At 48.3% G+C, this 22,231-nt stretch overlaps 1 protein-coding gene across 3 annotated transcripts in view; it reads left to right on the top strand.

The window, feature by feature from the left end:
• The first annotated feature begins 17,618 nt into the window (after window positions 1–17,618).
• LOC141132645 (hepatitis A virus cellular receptor 1 homolog) overlaps window positions 17,619–22,231 on the top strand; it is a 111,425-nt gene continuing 106,812 nt past the window's right edge. For all 3 annotated transcript variants that reach the window (XM_073621266.1, XM_073621267.1, XM_073621265.1), the window contains exon 1: window positions 17,619–17,739. In XM_073621266.1, the coding sequence (XP_073477367.1) occupies window positions 17,691–17,739 (49 nt within the window). In that variant the 5' untranslated portion in view covers window positions 17,619–17,690. The remainder of the gene's footprint in view (window positions 17,740–22,231) is intronic.

Genomic DNA, 22,231 nt, shown 5'->3' with positions numbered 1-22,231 from the left:
GGTTAGGAGAGTACACGTTAACAACAGTATATATAACATTCATGTATGACAATTTAAGAAAAATGTACCTGCCTAACGGGTCAATATGCGAGTCAAGGACATCTGGAGTAAAAGCTATAGAGACCCCTTTAGATTTTGCTGTGGGGTTGGAGCTGTGAAACCAAATGGGATATCCTTTATAGAGGAATTGCAGGATTTGAGTTCGCAATTTATAGAAGTGATAAAGTATTTGCCGTCTCTTCTCAGGAACGTTAAGACCCCTACAGTTTAATGAGGATATTTTCAAGGCGGTTTCTGGTGCCATAAGAAAATAGTTCTATCTGGCAAAAAAAAGCAGATAAGAGGGAGGCTCGCTGTCTCCAAAACTGAGTGTGGGGGGTTGGGGATGGAGAAGGAGGACATCTAGTGGTGAGAAAAAAAAAGAAGCTGAAGTGAAGGGAATAGAAAGGAAAAAAGGAAAAGGAAAGAAGAAAAAGAGGCCAACACGGCTTCACTAGTGGTGTTGTCAGCAACGTATCAGCTAACACCCCGAGGGGCGCTGAAAGACCTAAATGGGGGAACAGTGGTCAGCGCAGGGGGGGGGCCCGCACACGCCGGGCGGTAAAGTATAAGATAACAAAAAAATAATGGCTCTGGATAATAACATAAACTGGTAACAATGAACATAACATCTCAGGGCTCCGCATGTCCATGTAAGCAAGACACTGTACTAGTGGCCTCCTAGGAGGGAATATCTCCTAAAGGTTTCAGGATAAATGCACAGCATACAGAGCCATTTTCCCAGCAACAAGGGGGAAGGGAAGGAAGAGGGGGGGAATGATGGGAGAGGATGAGACATTGCATGGGGAGGAAGTAGGGGTTTGAAGGACGGTGACCTTGTAACGGGACACCATACGTCAAAGATATCAGGGAACACAAACTTTAATATAAAACCTGCATTAAGGAAGTAAAACATATCGGATTAGTATTCAAGTGTTCCAATGAAACTGTAACCGGGGACGACACCACCGGCTAGTAACCTGTGGGAAAAAAAAAAATTGAGAAGAAAGTTCATCCATCGGTCGCAGAGGAGAAGTCCGACTTGGGCCGTTTGTTCTTCTTTGATCGTTTCTGCCAACCTGGCGCAGCTTTGAAGCCCGGAGTGGCAGCATGGAGGGGCCAATCTGGGATGGAAATCTGTGGCAGTTCAAAAGTTCCAAGGAACTTGGGTAGATCACCTAACGTGCGGAACGTCACAGATTTTCCTTCGGGAGATGCAAACAGGTTAAACGGGAAACCCCAGCGATACTTAATCTGTTTAGCTTGAAGTGCTCCTGTAAGAGGTTTCAGAGCCCGCCGCATATCCAGAGTCAGTTTAGATATATATCAGGGAGGAGAGACACTGGGGTTTCGTTAAAGTATATGGCAGATTGAGCACGTGCGGCTTGCATGATGGCGTCTTTGACCGCGTAGAAATGTACTCTACAGATCACATCTCTGGGGTGCTCCAGATTCGGATTTTTAGGGCCTAGGGCTCTGTGAACCCGGTCGAGCTCCAGTGGGTTATCTTTGTCTTTCTGAAGCAAGTCATTAAAGATGGCATTGACAGCCGGTGCTAGATCTTTGGTTTCAACCGATTCAGGCAGACCGCGTATGCGTATGTTGTTACGTCTGGCCCTATTTTCCTGATCATCCTGATGATACATCAATTGCTGAATCTGAAGGGTATGCTCATGCAAAATTGTGTCATGCGTTTGCAAAGTGGATGCAGTCTCCTCCATGTTGTGTTCTACCTCCTCAATTCTGTTAGTGATATCTCTGCGAAGCTCAGACATCTCCTGTTTGTATGAACGCTCTAAGCGTTGCACATAGGCCTCAAAATCATGTCTGGTGGGGAGGGCTTTGATATATGCTTCCATGTCCCATCCGGTATAGGATCTGTGGGATTCAGGGGAATGGCAGGCTGAGCGGGTGGATCCTGCTTCAGAATCAGGGAGAGATCGGGCCCTTTGCCTGGTTTTCATGTGTGGCGTGGAGCGCTGTGAGGCAGCCCCCTGTGAGGCAGCGTGCGAGCCAGAGGTCCGGGCGGGCGCCATCTTGGATGAGGGGGGGCCGGAGCGATTGTGGCCCAAATGTGTAATGAAACGATCTATGTCCTCTTATGGATGTGGATCGGGGGTTCGGTGTCTGTCTCCCCCACCCTTCCTCCCTATAACAGACCTGGATGGCGATGCTGGGAAGCGCTGAGAGCCGCGATCGTCCTGGCGTGTACGGGAGCTCCAAGAGAGAGCGACTTACTCCTCCATGCGTCAGGCCACGCCCCCCTTGCTTTAAACTTTAGTATAAATAATGTTACAGTATTTCAAAAGCTTTATTACAATCTTTTTAAATATGCAGTTTTTATTAAAGTAATACCTGGTGATCCTGCCATGAAGGTCCTTATTCAGGCACTTCCAGTTATGGGGTGACAATTAGGGATGAGCCGAACGCGCCCCGGTTCGGTTCGCAGCAGAACTTGCGAACAGGCAAAAATTTGTTTGAACACGCGAAGACCGTTAAAGTCTATGGGACATGAACATGAATAATCAAAAGTGCTCATTTTAATGGTTTTTATGCAAGTTAGGCCTCATTCACACGAGGCGGACTCCGTTTCCACGGAGCCTGCCTCGGTCCACCGGCTCAGCGGGAGATCTCTCCATTAATCTCCTCTGAGCTGGCGGATGACAGGTCCCTCTCTGCTCACTGAGTGGGGAGGGGCTTGTCAGGCGCCGCTGCTGCCTATGGAGGGATCGGATGAAAACGGACAGCATGTCCATTTTCATCAGATCTCACCCGATCCGATCCGCCAGCGACGGATCTGGACGTAGGGCCATCCGTCTGCTTTCAGCGGATCGGTTGGGGTCGGATGTCAGCGGACATGTCTCCGCTGACATCCGTCGCTCCATAGGCTAACATGGAGCGCCCGTTCAGGTCCACCGTCAAAACTGACAGGCGGACCTGAACGGTCCGATCGTGTGAAAGGGGCCTAAATGTCATAAAAAGTGTTTGGGGACCTGGGTCCTGCCCCAGGGGAAATGTATCAATGCAAAAAGAAGTTTTAAAAACGGCCGTTTTTTCGGGAGCAGTGATTTTAATAATACTTAAAGTGAAACAATAAAACTGTGATATTCCTTTAAATTTTGTACCAGGGGGGTGTCTATAGTATCCCTGTAAAGGGGCGCATGTTTCCTGTGTTTAGAACAGTCTGACAGCAAAATGACATTTAAAAGGAAAAAAAGTCATTTAAAACTACTCGCAGCTATTAATGAATTGTCGGTCCGACAATACACATAAAAGTTAATTGATAAAAAATGGCATGGGATTTCCCCACAGGGGAACCCTGAACCAAAATTAAAAAAAAATGTGTGGGGGTCCCCCTAAATTCCATACCAGGCCCTTCAGGTCTTGTATGGATATTAAGGGGAACCCCGTGCCAAAATTAAAAAAAAAAAATGGTGTGGGGGTCCCCCTAAATTCCATACCAAGTCTGGTATGGATATTAAGGGGAACCCTGCGCCAAAGTTTTAAAAAAATGGCGTGGGGGTCACCCTCAAAATCCATACCAAACCCTTCAGGTCTGGTATGGATTTTAAGGGGAACCCCGCGCCAAAATGTAATAAAAAATGGCGTGGGGTCCCTCCAAAAATCCATACCAGACCCTTATCGGTGCACGCAACCTGGCAGGCCGCAGGAAAAGAGGGGGGACGAGAGAGCCCCCCGTCCTGAACCATACCAGGCCACATGCCCTCAACATTGGGAGGGTGCTTTGAGGTAGCCCCCCAAAGCACCTTGTCCCCATGTTGATGGGGAGAAGGGCCTCATCCCCACAACCCTTGCCCGGTGGTTGTGGGGATCTGCGGGCGGGGGGCTTATAGGAATCTGGAAGCCCCCTTTCACAAGGGGACCCCCAGATCCCGCCCCCCCCGTGTGAATTGGTAATGGGGTACAAATGTATCCCTACCATTTCACAAAAAAGTGTCAAAAAGGTTAAAAAACACAAGAGACGTTTTTTGACAAATCCTTTATTAATTTCCTCTTCTTTCATCTTTCTTCTGGTGTTCGTTTGGTGTTCTTCTTCCTCCATCTTCTTCTTCATCTTCTTCTTCTTCATTTTCTTCTTCCTCCGCTTTTCTCGTCCAGCATCTTCCTACAGGCTTCTTCTCCGCTCCGTCCGCACGATCCGCCTCAGTGGGAGTCTTCCGCAATGTGACGCTTCGGTTCTTTTGACATTTCTTATATAACGTAGGGCGGGGCCACCCGGTGACCCCGCTCTCCTCTGACGCACGGGAAACTTCCCTGTGGCTTTCCCCGTGTTGTCAGAGGGGGGCGGGGTCACCCGGGTACGCAAACTTCCAATTCCAACAATTTTTTTTTTTTTTAACTGGCGTGGGGGGGGGGGGGACAGGCACTATATACTCTGAACAGCAGTATATATACTATACGGCCTCCCCTATATACTCTGCAGAAAAATTGGGCCTTTGGTGGTGGTACCAGAACACCATAAGCCCTCACAGTTAATCTTGCTGGGCGCAAGAACGGGCCCTGCTTGAAATATTATATCAAGATTTGGAATTACATGCCCCTGTTAAACAGGGCAGAAAAATTGGGCCTTTGGTGGTAGTGGTACCAGAACACTGTAAGCCCTCACAGTTAATCTTGTTGGGCGTAGACATGGGCCCTGCTGTGAAATATTATATCAAGATTTGGAATTACATGCCCCTGTTAAACAGGGGCAGAAAAATTGGGCCTTTGGTGGTGGTGGTGGTGCCACAACACAGTAAGCCCTCCCAGTTACGCTTGTTGGGTGCAGGAACGGGCCCTGCTATGAAATATTATATCAAGAATTGTAATTACATGCCTCTGTTAAACAGGGGCAGAAAAATTGGGCCTTGGGTGGTGGTGGTGCCACAACACTGTAACCCCTCACAGATATTGTTGGGCACAGGAACAGGCCCTGCGTTGAAATATTATATAAAAAATTGTAATTACGTGCCCTACCCTGTTAAACAGGGTGTCAAAGTGAAACAATAATTGCTAATTGCCAGCTCCCATCTCTCTCCACAGTTACGCAGCTGTTGTTGATTCTCCTCATCAGTCCTGCCTACTTAAAGTCGTCCAGCTCACTTGATCTCTGCCTTCGCCTTTGTCAACATCACAGAGACTTTCTCCTGCGTTCCTGTTGAATACTTGCTTGGCTGATGTTCCTTCTGGCTCCTGATCCTGCTTGCTATACTACTACGTTTATCTCTGGCTCTCTGACATTTGCTTGGCTGACTACCTGATCTGGTTACTGAATTCTGGCTTGTTTTGACTACGCTTACTCTGTTTACCTTATTATTATTATTAAACAAGTGTGATTTAACTTTACTTCTGTCTCGGTCTGATTCATGGTTCCCGATACAGGAGCAGAAAAATTGGGCCTTGGGTGGGGGTGGTGTTGCCACAACACTGTAACCCCTCACAGATACTCTTGTTGGGCGCAGGAACGGGCCCTGCATTGAAATATTATATTAAAAATTGTAATTACATGCCCCTGTTAAACAGGGGCAGAAAAATTGGGCCGTGGGTGGTGGTGGTAATGCCACAACACTGTAACCCCTCACATATACTCTTGTTGGGCGCGGGAACGGGCCCTGCTGTGAAATATTGGATCAAAAATTGTAATTACATGCCCCTGTTAAACAGGGGCAGAAAAATTGGGCCTTGGGTGGTGGTGGAGGTGGTGGTGCCCTAAACCAAAAATATTGTTGGAAGCTAGCATCATCAAGATTGAGGAGCAATAGGATAGTCAGCATAGGCAGTCTTCAAGGGATCTCACATCCATAGAAAATTCAATCAGTTACATCAGCATCATAGCTGCTGATCCAAGACTGAGTCATTTTTATGAATGTGAGCCTATCAACGGAGTCTGTGGACAGGCACACTCTATGATCTGTTACAAACCCTCCACCAGCACTGAATGTACGTTCAGAAAGAACGCTGGATGCAGGACAGGCCAGTAGCTCAATTGCATATTGAGCAAGTTCTGGCCAGTGGTCCATCCTCAAGACCCAGTAACCCAGTGGATGCTCTGTTGGAAACGTCTCCAAGTCTTCTCTTGCCCCTACATATTCCTGCACCATACAGATGCTGGTGCTGAGGACTGAAAAATTGTTTAAAGGCATCGGTCAGCCGACCACCTTCTCCACCGCTCTTCCTCTGACTGAACGAAGCCCCAGCAACACGTTGTCCAGCACCAGGAAATTGTAAATTCCCAGGGTCTGGAAATGCATTGCACAAACCTTTCTTCAAGGCTCCTGAAGATGTTTCATCCTCTGCTCCCTCTGCGAAGGCAGGATGAGTTCTGCAACCTTACCCTTGTAATGTGGCTCAAGCCAGTGGTTGCCAGCCAGTAATGATCCCTCTCCTTGATACTACGAATCCTAGGGTCCTTTTGCACTCTTTTCAGAACCAGGGAGGCCATGCAGCGTAAGCTTTCAGAGGCATTTGATTCTGAGTCCTCTGGGTCACTAAGGATCACATGATCCGTAACAACCTCCTCCCAGCCACGTACAACACCTTGGGTTTCTGGGGACTGAAAACCATCCCTTGAAGACTGCTGCTGAGTGTTATCCTCCACGTCTATGCTGACACAATCCTCCTCCTCCTCTTCTTCCTGTGTGTTTGGTGGGCCCACAGGAATGCTATCTGGATAAAGAGGGCCTTGAGAGGTAAGGAAGTCCTCCTCTTCCTCCTGCTGTTCTGCCTCAAGTGTCCTGTCCATTATTTCACGAAGCGTGTGTTCCAACAGAAAGACTAGAAGGACAGTGTCACTGATGCATGCATTGTTGCTGCTCACCATCCTTGTGGCCTCTTCAAATGGTGACAGGACAGTGCATGCATCCTTCATCAGTAGCCACTGGCGTGGCAAAAAGAAGCCAAGCTCCCCTGACCCTGTCCTCGTGCCATACTCGCACAGGTACTAATTGATGGCCCTCTGCTGCGTGTGCAGCCACTGCAGCATTGCCAACATTGAGTTCCACCTGGTGGGCATTTTACAAATGAGGCGGTTGGTGGGCATGTTACAAATGAGGCAGTTGGTGGGCAGGTTGCATTCCCTTTGAATGTCAGCCAGCCGAGCACTGGCATTGTATGGCCGGCAGAAATGACCACGGACTTTACTGGCCTGCCTCAGGAGATCCTGTAAGCCTGGGTACCTGCTCAAGAACCACTGCACCACCAAATTCAAGTGTGTGTGTGCCAAACATGGAACATAGGTCAAGTGTCCCTATTGGAGGGCAGAGAGAAAGTTGGTGCCATTGTCGCATACAACCATTCCTGGCTGAAGCTGGCGTGGTGTCAACCACCTCTGAGCCTGCCCTTGCAGAGCTGACAGAATCTCTGCCCCAATGTGGCTCCTGTCCCCTTAGCAGACCAACTCAAGCACCGCATGGCATCTTTTTGCCTGACTGCTTGCATAGCCCCTTGAATGCTTACGGAGCACTGCTGCTTCAGAGTACAAATCTGCAGAAGAGGCCATAGAGGAAGAAGAAGAGGAGGGGTGGAGGAGAGAGCTGTGGCAGAATCACCACAAGCATTTTGGAGGCGTGGTGGTGGAACAAGCTCCAACAATACTGAACCCTGTCCTGCATCCTTCCCAGCTGCCAGCAGAGTTACCCAGTGCACCGTGAAGGAAAGGTAATGTCCCTGCCCATGCCTGCTGGACCATGAGTCAGCGGTAATATGCACCTTACTGCTGACCACCCTGTCCAACGAGGTCAAAACATTGCCTTCCACATGCTGGTAGAGAGCTGGAATGGCCTTCCCTGAAAAGAAATGGCGTTTTGGAACCTGCCACTGAGGTACAGCACATTCCACAAATTCACAAAAAGGGGGCAGAGTCTACCAGCTGAAAAGGCAGCAGTTGCAGTGCTAGCAATCTGGCCAAGCTAGCATTCAGACACTGAGCATGTGGATAGCTGGGACCGAATTTCTTTTTACGGTTCAGCAACTGGGGTAGAGAAATTTGCCTGCTAAAATCAGATGATGGTGTACTGCTAGCAGATTGGCTGCAAGTACTTGGATCACCTATTGCTATATCTCCATTCCTCTCAGTGCAGGTTTTTGAGGACTGGAGGTATAGTGGGGTTGGAGATCCCAGATGAGGAGCAAGGAGAAGTCCGCCTTTTTCTTTGATGTGGGTCTTTCAAGTGCTGTTGCCAACGGACTGCATGGCAGGTCGTCATATGTCTGGTCAAGCATGTGGTGCCCAAGCGGCTGCTGTTTTAGCCACGCTTGATCCGCTTCAGATATAGGTTGCAAACAGCAATGGTGCGATCTGCTGCACACGTGTCGAAAAAGGCCCACACCAAGGAACCTTTAAAAGTCATCGGGGAGTCAGCAGCACCATGCACCTGCGGAGCTCTGTGGTGTGATGCAATAGGGTAGCTGCCCTTAGGCTGCCCCCTAGAGGACATCATGCCTCGTTGGAGTTGTGCCTCCTCCTCTCTTCTCTCAGGCACCCAAGTAGAGTCAGTGTCACTCATCATCCCCTCCCTCCTCATCACTGGAGCAAACTTGGCAGTATGCTGCAGCTGGGGGAACATGACTGCCAAACATGACTGCCAGTTTCCTGTCCTTCTTGGGTACCCCCTCTCTCTAGGCTCATGTTACTCCCTTGATCAACCTGGGAACCAACATTGGAGCCTTCAACACACTGATCATCCTCCAGCAGCATATACCCAACACTGTGATCGAATAGTTCTGGGGACTCCTCCGTGCATGATGGTGGGGCTACGGAAGGAGTCACTATGGACAAGGAGCTGGTGGAATAGGCCACTTTGGCAGCTGCATTGGAAGGCAAACTACTCTGAGCCTGGGTGACAGAGGATGAGGAGGATGAGGACACCTTTGTCCACTCCACCAACTCTTCTGCATGTTCTGGCTCAATAACACAGCCAGCAGCAGAAAAAAAGGACAAGCGTGCCCCACGGCCACCTGCAGAGGATGCACCATGTCCACGATCAGCACTGTTGACTGTAGACACAAAGGCTGCTTGCCCTCTTTTAGTGGCCTGTGAGCGTCTGCCTCTCCTTGGTGGCCTTCCAGAAATCATGTATATTTTGTTTTGCAACACCACACTACACTGTATTAGATACTGTGTACACCACCAGAAGTGTAGTAGAAACTCTATATACTGTATTCGATACTGTGTACAACGCCTGCACTGTATTAGCAACTGTACTACAGCTGCACTGTATTTTATACTGTGTACACCACCAGAATTGTAGTAGAAACTATACACACTGTATTAGATACTGTGTACACCACCAGAAAAATAGTAGAAACTGTACTATGGCTGCACTGTATTGTGTACTGTGTACACCACCAGACGTGTAGTAGAAACTGTACACACTGTATTAGATATATATATATCTAATACACTGCCACTAGCTGAATAACCTGCCTCTTAATCTAAATCAAGCTATCTCTTCGTCCACACCAACAACACTACACAGGGCCGCCATGTAGGCAGCCTTATATAGTGTGGGGTGTGGACTTAGTCCCCCTGAGCCAAATATGGCTCTCTTAGCAGAGGGCGCTGGGATTGGCCAAAGCATGCAGGTCAGGTGCATGGTTTGGCCAATCATCATAAAGCAATGTACTGCGATCTCGCAGTGCATTATAGGGTGTTCCGCAGCGCTCAAATTTGCCGCGAACGGCCAATAATGTTTGCTCTTCGGCGAACGGACGAACACCCAATGTTCGAGTCGAACATATGTTTGACCCAAACAGCAAGCTCATCCCTATTCTTTAGTTCTGTAAATTGCTTTAACCACTTATCTACCGGGCACTTTTACCCTCTTTCTGTCCAAGCCATTTTTCAGCTTTCAGCACTGTCACACTTTGAATGACAATTGCGCAGTCATACAACACTGTAACCATGTGAAATTTTAATAATTTTCTTCACAGAAATAGAGTTTTCTTTTAGTGGTATTTAATCACTGCTAGGATTTTTATTTTTTTCCCCAAAAAAAAGACCGAAAATGTTGAAAAAAGTTTTTCTTTGTTTCTCTCAGTAAATTTTGTAAATAAATAATTTTTCTCCTTCACTGATATGCGCTGATGAGGCGGCACTGATGGGCACTAATAGGTTGCACTGATGGGCACTGATGGGGTGGCACTTATGAGGCGGCACTTATGGGCACTGATGAGGAGGCACTAATATTCTGCACTTATGGGCACTGATGAGCACTGATAGGCGGCACTGATGAGTGTGCACTGGTAGGCACTGATAGGTGGCACTGGTGGGCACTGATAGGTGGCACTGACGGCCCTGATAGCTGGCACTGGTGGGCACTGATAGGCGGCATGGATAAGCGGCACTGATGGGCAGCACTAATGGGCACTGATGGGCATTAATGGGTGGCACTGATGGGCATTGATGGGCTTTACTGATGGGCATTGAGGGACATCACTGATAGGCAGAACTGAAAGCCAGCACTGACTGGTATCACTAATGGGCACTGATTTCTGGCTGTGGTGGGCACTGATTGTTGGCACTGGTGGGCATTGATTGCTGGCACTGGTTAGCATGGGTTGCTGGCACTGGTTAGCATGGGTTGCTGGTACTGGTGGCGTTCTAATGTACTCAGGGCACTGATCATCATTGCCCTGATTACATCTCTCACTGTCCTCTGCGAGGAAATGCCGTTGATCGGCTCTCCTCGCCACACACTCTGTCAGTGTGAGGCAAGGAGAGCCGATTACCGGCACTTCCTTGTTTACATGTGACCGGCTGTGATTGGACATAGCCGATCACATGATTAAAGAGCCGCGTCAGTGGCTCTTTACAGAGATCGGGTCGTGCCATGTCCTAGCAACACGACGCGACCGCCGGGGTGCAGGCCCCCACGGGCACGCAGGAGCGGCCGTTCGGGTGCGCCGTCATATGATGTCCACCCAGTATGAGAGCTGTCTGTCGTGGATATTCCACTATACTCTTGAGCTATTAACCGCCCTTTCAGCATAATGGTATAATGCATCTTTAAATAACCCATGTCTCCCGCATTTTCCCAGTAGACATAATCACCATCTTAGCTCCATCGTTCCTTCATCTGCCCTGCTGGAAAGTCTTCGTAATTTGGAAAACCTGTTTGTGTACACCTGACTAGGGGTGATAGCAATGTTTTATATTGTTGTACCTTCTGTCTAATTTAGGTGAACTGACACCAACCGATTTGCTATTTCCATATTGGATGTTGCTGCTTTATTTTTGGTTTATGTATCAGCCTGTTCTTACTGTACAAAATGCTGTTGTTGGTCTTGTTCTGCCCTATCTGATGTACTCAATAAAAACTTTAAATGAGAAAATACATCTTCATAAAATTTCCACAACACCGTCCTGCCGTCATTCGACGGTGGGCGGGGCGGTAAGTGGTTAAAGTGGATGTAAACCTTCACATATACCCATAGTTGCCAACAGTCCCGATTTTCCCAGGACAATCCCGAATTTGGGACCCTCGTCCCGATTTAGGCTTGTCCCGATAATTTTCCCGGGTTTTGAGTTTGTCCCGAGAAAATCGGGAATGTTTTTTGCTAAAAAACGGCAGCGGCTACACAAACATGGCCGCCGCAGCCACCACGAGTGTTATTTCTCCTTGTGTTCAGTGCAGAGGAGAGGGGCAGCCAATCAGCTTCTCTCTTCAGTGTGCCTATTGGCTGCAGGGATTGGCGGCTCCTCCCCACTCTACACTGAACACAAGGATGTAATCATCTGACGCCGCTGCTGCCCCTCCGCCCCGTGTGTCAGCTGCACAGAGAGATCCTGGGTGTCTTTTGGATGAGGTACAGGGAGAGATGGAGCTGGCTTCTGTTAGACCAGGCTCCGCAGGGGACTCCTGATGTAAGGAGGGTCCGCTGGGGACTCCTAATGTGAGGGGGGGCTCCGCTGGGGACTCCTGATGTGAGGGGGGCTTCGTTGGGGACTCCTGATGTGAGGGGGCTCCTGATGTGAGGGGGGGCTCCGCTGGGGACTCCTGATGTGAGAGGGGGCTCCGCTGGTGACTCCTGATGTGAGGGGGGCTCCGCTGGGGACATCTGATGTGAGGGGGGCTCCGCTGGGGACACCTGATGTGAGGGGGGGCTCCGCTGGGGACATCTGATGTGAGGGGGGCTCCACTGGGGACACTTGATGTGAGGGGGGGCTCCTCTGGGGAAACCTGATGTAAGGGGGGCTCCACTGGGGACATCTGATGTAAGGGGGGCACAGCTGGAAACATCTGATGTAAGGGGGGGCTCTGCTGGGGGCACCTGATGCAAGGACAGACTCTCTTGGGACACCTGATGCAAGAACGGACTCTGCTGGGGCACCTGATGCAAGGAAGGACTCTGCTGGTGGCAGGTGACGTCGCAGGTGACACGCTCAGGGATCCCACTGATTCGGAATTATGGTGAGTTGAATGATTTCATTTTATATTACAATGTAATAATAGAAATAATACACTTCAATCATCCTGACACCATAACAACCATGGTGCCGGGATGATTGAAGTGCTAACACCAGGTGTTTGGAGTATCTTTATCTTCTGATTGTTAAACTTTCTAGAATACACATATTTCCATTGTTGTGTAGGATCTGGGGCTGCTGTCACTCCATCCCTCTCCCCCCATTTCCTGGGGACTCCTGGTTTGAGGGGGGCTCCGCTGGGGACTCCTGATGTAAGGGGGGGTCCGTTGGGGACTCCTGGTGTGAGGGGGCTTCGCTGGGGACTCCTGATGTCAGGGGGTCTCCGCTGGGGACCCCTGATGTCAGAGGGGGCTCCTGATGTGAGGGGGGGCTCCGCTGGGGACTCCTGATGTGAGGGGGGGCTCCGCTGGGGACTCCTGATGTGAGGGGGCTCCGCTGGGGACTCCTGGTGTGAGGGGGGGCTCCGCTGGGGACTCCTGGTGTGAGGGGGGGGTCCGCTGGGGACTCCTAATGTGAGGAGGGGGCTCCGCTGGGGACTCCTAATGTGAGGAGGGCTCCGCTGGGGACTCCTGATGTAAGGGGGGGCTCCGCTGGGGACTCCTGATGTGACTGGGGTCTGCTGGGGACTCCTGATGTGAGGGGGGCTCTGCTGGGAACTCCTGATGTGAGAGGGGGCTCCGCCGGGGACTCCTGATGTGAGAGGGGGCTCCGCCGGGGACTCCTGATGTGAGAGGGGGCTCCGCTGGGGACTCCTGATGTGAGAGGGGGGTCCGCTGGGGACTCCTGATGTGAGAGGGGGGTCCGCTGGGGACTCCTGATGTGAGAGGGGGGTCCGCTGGGGACTCCTGATGTGAGAGGGGGGTCCGCTGGGGACTCCTGGTGTGAGGGGGGCTCCGCTGGGGACTCCTGGTGTGAGGTGGGTCCGCTGGGGACTCCTGATGTGAGAGGTGGCTCCGCTGGGGACTCCTGATGTGAGAGGTGGCTCCGCTGGGGACTCCTGATGTGAGGGGGGGCTCCGCTGGGGACTCCTGATGTGAGGGGGGCTCCGCTGGGGACTCCTGATGTGAGGGGGGCTCCGCTGGGGACTCCTGATGTGAGGGGGGCTCCGCTGGGGACACCTGATGTGAGGGGGGCTCCACTAGGGACACTTGATGTGAGGGGGGCTCCTCTGGGAAAACCTGATGTAAGGGGGGGCTCCACTGGGGACATCTGATGTAAGGGGGGCACAGCTGGAAAAATCTGATGTAAGGGGGGCACAGCTGGAAAAATCTGATGTAAGGGGGGGCTCTGCTGGGGGCACCTGATGCAAGGAAGGACTCTGCTGGTGGCAGGCGACGTGGCAGGTGACACGCTCAGGGATCCCACTGATTCGGAATTATGGTGAGTTGAATGATCTCATTTTATATTACAATGTAATAATAGAAATAATGCACTTCAATCATCCTGACACCATAACAACCATGGTGCCGGGATGATTGAAGTGCTAACACCAGGTGTTTGTAGTATCTTTATCTGCTGATTGTTAAACTTTCTAGAATACACATATTTCCATTGTTGTGTAGGATCTGGGACTGCTGTCACTCCATCCCTCTCCCCCCCTTTCCTTCTCCATCCCTCATTCATCTCAGACTCTAACCACACCCCATTTGAGCCACGCCCATTTAAGATACGCCCACTATTTGTGTAAACCACGCCCATTTCTCGCCGCTGCACATTTTTACTTTTCCATGTGCCACGCCCACAACTGCATGCCCCACCCCCTAATTATAACAAGACTCCGCCTACAGCCAAAGTGTCAAATTGTGAAAAAAAATTTTTTCACAATGTTGGCAACTATGTATACCTAGTGACGTAAATAGCCTCAAATGATACACAGAGATGAAACAAATCTCTCTACATATGTTTACATGTATATCTGCTCTCTTACCCTTTCTATATTCTTTAGAATTCTTACATATTGTTAAGAGATTTTTACTTCCTCATTCTGCAGTCAGTGTAGCTTGGATTACACTGGGGGACAGCTGATTGGAGGAAAGGCACACCTCCCCCCCTCCATATAGGCAAAGACTTGCAGAGCTCTCCTGTGAATAGAGCAGCACTCTGCTAATCTATTTATAGCAACCTCCCACAACACAAACTTCAGGCTCCCATCTTGGAGAACTTGTCACAAGTTACTAGGCTGATAACAGAGCTACCGAGCAGGAGAAAGCCACGGGACTCAGTGCTTTGGAGAGAGATAAGAAAACTATAACTATATGTGCCCAGCTCAAATTTCATGAATTGGGTGTACATCCACTTCGACCACTTCAGCCCCGGAAGGTTTTACCCACTTCCTGACCAGGCCATTTTTTGCGATACGGCGATGCATTGCTTTAACTGGCAATTGCACAGTCGTGTGACATTCTACCCAAATAAAATTGGTGTCATTTTTTTTCCAACAAATAGAGCTTTCTTTTGGTGGTAATTGATCACCTCTGCGTTTTTTCTTTTTTTGCACTTTTTTTTTCAATTTTGAATAAAAAACAATATTCCTTACTTTCTGCTATAAAACATTTCCAATAAAAAAATTGAAAAAATCTAATTTCTTCATCAGTTTTGGCCAATATGTATTCTGCTACATATTTTTGGTAAAAAAAAAAAAAAAACCCAATAAGAGTTTGATTGGTTTGCGCAAAAGTTATCACGTCTACAAACTATGGGTTAGATTTATGGCATTTTTATTTATTTTATTTACTAGTAATGGCGGCGATCTGCATTTTTTAGCGGGACTGCGACATTGTGGCGGACAAATCTGACCCTAAGTGAAATTTTTTGGGGACCAGTGACACCAATACAGTGATCAGTGCTAAAAAATGCACTGATCCCTGTATAAATTAAACTGGCAGGAAAGGTGTTAATACTAGGGGGCAATGAAGGGGTTAAGTGTGTCCTAGGGAGGTGCTTTCTAACTGTGGGGTTGAGTGTTAGGAAAACCGAGATCGTGAGCCAGCTTAGCTGAAACAGAAGATTTCTCCTTTCCTCACTGACAGATCAGCGGTATGCCTTGTTTACACAGGCCCCCCACTGCTCCGTGTCTCCTGTGAATGATCGGCAGGTCGCGGCAGCCATCACATCGCCGGACACGCTGATTGGCACTGTTCAATCACAGGGGGAGCGGCGCTCCGGCGGCGCGTGTGTGCCCCCTACACCGTGTGCACAAAATCATGTACTGGTACGCGATTTTGCGCAGCCGGGCCGCCCTGTTGCAGTATATGTACGGTCGGCGGTCGAGAAGCGGTTAAGGATATTTTTTGTATGTGTCATTTTGTCTGGAAACACACTGAAGACATGAGCATTGTGTAGGTGTATACAGGGTGACACAACTAGATATATTAGTCAGCAGAATGAGATGCCTCAGGGGTGTTTGTGGTCTGTGCTATCCAGAGAGCTGGAAGAGATTAAACCATCCAATTACTACGTCTTTTTTTCTTTCTTTCTTACCTATTGAATTCTAAATGATCTGAGACTCGACTCTTAAAATGATGTCAGAATGATGCCATTGACACAAGCTCAAAGCTCATTGACACACACCCTATATGAAATAGAGTTGGAGTTTACATCTACTTTAATGTACCCATAGACATGAGATGACTGTTCAGTTTGCCTTTTGGTTGTTTTGCCTTGCTCAGTTAGAAAGACCTAAAACTGTGAGCAGCTGTAGGGGCTGGCAGACAATTTTGTTTGTTTGTTTGTTTTGATTGTTTGCCATTGTTTCCACCGTTATGCATACCTCCCAACATTTTGAGATGGGAATGAGGGACACCTACTAGCAAACGTATGTAGGCATAAGACACGCCCCTTGCCACACCTCCTTAAAGGAGAATTAACCAAAAACAAAAGTTAATTAAATCCACAAGGGCTTTTTTTACCACTACTATTCCTTTATATTGGCTTTTAACATTTACAAATGCAGCAATTTAGAATTTGGATGAAATGTTTAGCACTGGGAAACACTTTTTGAAAGATAAAAAGTGCATTTTATATATGGATCAGACCAAAATGAGGGACAAATGAGGGAGAAAGAGGGACATTGCTCCAAATCAGGGACAGTCCCTCGAAATCAGGGACATTTGGTAGCAATGCTTATGGTTTGTATTAATGGGGCATTTGTGGCTTTCCTTTGTGTACAAATAAAAAATATATACAGTGGATCAAAGTGGGTTTTTTGGCATTTAAACACTTTTATAACATAATTTAAAACTAACTGATCTTTTATCATTTTAACAATTACTGAAAAGACTACATTTGCAGTTTAAGGTGCCTTTCACACTGAGGCGGTTTGCAGGCGGTATTGTGCTAAAAATACCGCCTGCAAACCGCCCCTAAACAGCCTCCGCTGTTTGTTCAGTGTGAAAGCGCGAGGGCTTTCACACTGAAGCGGTGCGCTGGCAGGAAGGTGAAAAAAGTCCTGCAAACCGCTTCTTTGGAGCGGTGAAGGAGCGGTGTATTCACCGCTCCTTCACCGCTCCTGCCCATTGAAATCAATGGGACAGCGCGGCTATACCACTGCAATACCGCGGCTATAGCCGTGCTGTACGAGTGATTTTAAACCTTTTTCGGCCGCCAGCGGGGATTAAAACCGCACCGCTAGCGGCTGAATACAGCTACAAGAACGATGGTACAGCAGCGCTAAAAATAGCGCTGTTGTACCGCCGACGCCCCTACCGCCCCAGTGTGAAAGGGGCCTTAGGGTGGGTTCACACATGCTGCGGCTCACAGCAGGGGGTACGTTGCGTCCCTGTACACCGATTCAGGTGTGAATCAGGTCCAAATTTCTGCCTGAATTCACACCTGATTCCAGCTGCCCCAGAGGTGTGTGAACCGGCTCCAATGAGAGACGGTCGTGCTCTCCTGTCATGCAAATTGGACGCGAGGAAACCCACATGCAATTTGCATAAGTGTGAGTCAAAAACAAAATGACATTTTAGGCTTTACCTAGGTGGCAAAAAAAAAAAACCACATTCTCTGTAATATACGTGGAACGGTTACAGTAACACTCATCACAAAACTCTCTAGGTTCTCTTAAGTTTCGAGTTCCTGCTTTCTTTTGGGGGTTCCTATTTCTTCACCGCTGTGATATAGATGAATACATGTGATTCAGTAATGACCTATTACTTCCTTCTAGAAATGCTTGTCACAATATAGAGACTAAGTGAGAAGTTATGGATTGTTATTTGCTATAGACATGAAACAGATGTGTGTCGCATTCTACTTCTTTCTGCTGCTTGTCAAGGGTAAGTAAATGGGAAGGTTGGGCAATAACATGACTAGTGTAGTCCAGATGTACCCCAATTATACCCATACTGTTAGCCACCATACTCCACCCTCTTACCAACTTAAATAACGAGACCACACCTTTCATCTGGAGTATAAATGGCCATAACAGCCTTTTATTAAACAACTGTATAAAATTACCTCCAATATTAACTTCAATATGAATAACATATAAACTCAGATAAAACAACATGTTTTAAACAATCTGTTGGTCAATGACGGAGCTACCCAAGTTTACCACATATCCACAAGAGGGCACTGCAGGAACATGTTTCAAAACTGATAAGGGAAGATCATTAGATGCACATAAACAAAAAAACCAACAACAAACCAGCCAACCATCCAGCTGTCATGACGACCAAATGCTTCCAAACCTGAAAAATAAACACACACATTAACAACACCAACAACACATTACACAGGGAGGGAGGGTGGGAAATTCTGCCTCCTCGTGTCTCCTTCCCAGCACACTGTTCCGTTTTTGCTCCTCCCCTCTTTTATAAGGCCACTCCTCCTTACTTTCCTGTTATCTCCTCCCACACTTTTCCTTGAAACATTAACCCTATGTGTGTCACTAGACACACTGTCATGCCCGGCCCTGCACTATTCCTCTTCTTTCCATCATTCCGGGCCTCACTTGACTAGTGTAGTCCAGATGTACCCCAATTTTACCCATACTGTTAGCCACCATACTCCACCCTCTTACCAACTTAAATAACGAGACCACACCTTTCATCTGGAGTATAAATGGCCATAACAGCCTTTTATTAAACAACTGTATAAAATTAACTCCAATATTAACTTCAATATGAATAACATATAAACTCAGATAAAACAACATGTTTTAAACAATCTGTTGGTCAATGACGGAGCTACCCCAGTTTACCACATATCCACAAGAGGGCACTGCAGGAACATGTTTCAAAACTGATAAGGCCTCCAGCTGTACCGCTCGGAGACAACCCCCTCCCGCAGTGCAACATACCGGTATTCCTTTCAGGAATACACAGGAGGGGCCATACTATTGCTGACCCCCCACCCCTTTTAACCTTTTATTTACCGCTACCGTCACCGACCAACAACAACAAACCAGCCACAGCCCGAAAGGATGAAACCTTATCCTTAAGGGCCCCTCCACACCCTCAAGGCCCGTTCTATTCCTTCCTGCAAACCCATGGTCCAAAGATCCGTCCCCACATCTGTGAGGTGGACCCCATCCCTCCTCAAATAGAGGCCTACATTTATCTCGAGCTCTCTGTGCCGAATCACCATGCCCCCTTGTTGAACCAAAAACCTCCCCACCACCCTGTTGACACGTATACGAGCCTTGTTAATCCTTACCACAGACCTAGCATTGCGCCACGAAGTTCGTGCCACAATATCAGACCATAGTAACAAAGTGTTCGAATAATTAGTGTGCAAGTGCAACAAATCTGCTTTTACATCCTCTATCAGGTCCCGGACCGTCCTCACCCCCAAATCGTTACCTCCAGCGTGTATGACCAACACATCCGGAGGTCTATCTAGCCAGGCAAATCGTTCCACCTCTGAAACCACTCTGCCCCACATCATTCCTGGTCTCCCCAGCCCCTTGATAAAAGCCTCCCTTCTCGATATGCCTAACTGGCGCCCATCTGGTCTCGCATCACCTCTCCTTGCCCCCCAACAAACGTAGGAGTGTCCCAGTATCCAGACGAGGCGTGGAGACACTCCATCTGAAACGAAAAGACAACAAGGCAGGGTGATATCACCAACGCAACAGACCAAAAACACCCACTACCTATATGTGAAAACCCAACTTATACAACATACGGGTTTCATTTATTTTTCATTTATTTATTTATATATATTATTTTTTTTTTTTTTTTTTATTATTCCACTACTAATTGAGGGCGAATGTATGAACGGAATCTCTTTGATTCCCATCTACCGATCCTCCGCACCGCTGCTTCATCCAACCCGCATCTGGCAGCTTCTGTGGCCGCCCCAATGCGGAAGGAGTGTGAGGCGTATGCTTTCTCATCCAAACCTATCATCGATAAGCATTTTCGAAACACCGCCACAAATTGAAACTTTGAAAGGTAAGCACCATTCTCATGACATAAAATGGACCCTCACCTACCGGTCTAATCTTCCCAAATTCATTAACCGTCCTCACCGGACATACTGGCGATCCCGGTAATGCATGCAGCCACACATCTATGCCCTTTCCCAATTGGTCTGTTTTCGACCTCCTCAGCCGTAAACACACACTTCCCGTGCGTGCCCGCACGTCTTGCACCAAAATACCCCCCGCTTCCTTTTTGGATGGGCTGACCAACTCCCCTACCCGAAACGCCCCAAAAAACGCCAGCGAAAAAGCCGCTGTAAAAAGTAAACATTCATAACTTGAGCTGCACACCAACCCTAGCTGATCACAAATTGCCAACAGGTTGGCAAAAGTGACCGGTCTACGGTTATCTTTTTTCTTGTGCCCTTTCCGGTACCCTTTTAATGCCTGCCGTACCCAAAATTCCTTCGTCCAATCCTCCATCCCCTGTAACTTAAAACAGAAACGACAGCGCCGCCAATTTCTTACCAATAGACGATACCCCCACCCCATTTTCCATATTCCTGGACACAAAATAAATGACCAATAATCTCAACTCTCCCCCGTCATCCTTTGCTCCGGATTCCCGTACAAGTCTCAACCATTCACCCCATACCTTCACATAGGCCGACCATGTGGACTCACTCACAGACTGTTGTATCCATCCTGCGATGACTTCAATGCCAGCTCCCAGATCCAACCCGGGCAAGGAATCCCTTCCTTCTCTGCAGCCGGAGCTAATTCCCTGAACTTGTCCCACTGAAAGCGAGACAGTGAATCAGCCACCGTATTTTCAATCCCAGGTATATGCACAGCATATATAAAAATATTCAATTGCAAGCACCGTAATACCAACTGTCGCAATAGTCTTATGACAGGTTGAGAAGACGCTGACAAGCGATTGACTACCTGCACCACTCCCATATTATCACAGTTCAACCGCAACTTTAAATTCTGACAAGCCTTGCCCCATAATTCCATAGCCAGAACTACTGGAAACAATTCCAATAGTACCAAGTTACGAAGGAAACCTGCTTCAACCCAGGATTTTGGCCATGGTTCTGCACTCCATTGACCCTTAAAGAACGCCCTATATCCAGTAGATCCCGCCGCGTCAGTAACTAATTCTACATCGAAGTTGCTTACCGGACCAGACATCCACACTGACCTCCCGTTGTATTCCGACAAAAATTGATACCATACCTTTAAATCCTCACGATGATCCTTAGTAAGCCTAATGAAATGGGCCGGTGCTTTTACCCCAGCCGTAGCTGCAGACAGCCGTCGGCAAAAAACCCTACCCATGGGTATGATTCTACAAGCAAAGTTCAACTTACCAAGCAAAGATTGGAGATCCCTCAGCTGTATTTTTTTCATCCCATGGACCCGCCTTATTTCCGTCTGCAGATCCAGTAACTTTCCTTGCGGTAACCTACATTCCATTGCCATTGAATCAATAACAATGCCCAAAAAGCTAATCTCCGTGGTGGGGCCCTCAGTTTTGTCAGCAGCCAGGGGAACACCAAACCGTTCTGCAGTGTGTTGCAACGTTGACAATAAAATCGCACACACACTGGAAGACGGTGGGCCTATGCATAGGAAATCATCTAAATAGTGTATCATAGATTCAAGGCCGGACAAATCTCTTACCACCCACTCCAAAAAGGAACTGAAAACTTCAAACATGGCGCAGGAAATGGAGCAACCCATAGGCAAGCATTTGTCCACATAAAATTGTTCCTGCCACTTGCAACCCAGCAGCCAAAAACTGTCCGGGTGTACTGGCAGCAGCCTAAACGCTGCCTCAATTTCAGCTTTTGCCATCAGTGCCCCTTTTCCATAGCGCCTGACCCATCGAACCGCCGCATCAAACGAAGTGTATGACACGGTGCAGACGTCCGGGTCAATGAAATCGTTAACCGAACCCCCTTTTGGAAATGATAAGTGGTGAATGAGCCGAAACTTATTCGGCTCTTTCTTGGGCACCACCCCCAGAGGGGACACCACCAAGTCATTCAATGGATTTGCCTCAAATGGCCCCCCCATCCGTCCTAAAGCCACTTCCTTTTCCAATTTCTCCCCCACCACCCCCGGGTGTTGCAACGCAGATTTTAAATTCAGTGCTACTGGAGGAACCACCGCCAATGAACATGGAATTTTGAACCCCTCTCTAAAACCCTCAGTGATCAGTAACGCCACTTTCCTATCCGGATACTTACTTAGGAAAGGTTGCATCCTTTCCACCTTCACCGGCGTCATCCCTCTTGTGAGCAAACTCCCCGGTACGTTTACCTTTTTTGAAACACCGAGACAGGGTGTGGGCTCCTCCACAGCCTGAACACTCGTGCTTGAATTTGCAGGAC

Source organism: Aquarana catesbeiana, linkage group LG03, assembly GCF_042186555.1.
Source record: "Aquarana catesbeiana isolate 2022-GZ linkage group LG03, ASM4218655v1, whole genome shotgun sequence".
In the NCBI taxonomy this organism is placed as follows: Eukaryota; Metazoa; Chordata; class Amphibia; order Anura; family Ranidae; genus Aquarana; species Aquarana catesbeiana.
Note: the sequence above shows the minus strand (reverse complement) of the source record. Positions and strands in the feature narration are given on the sequence as shown.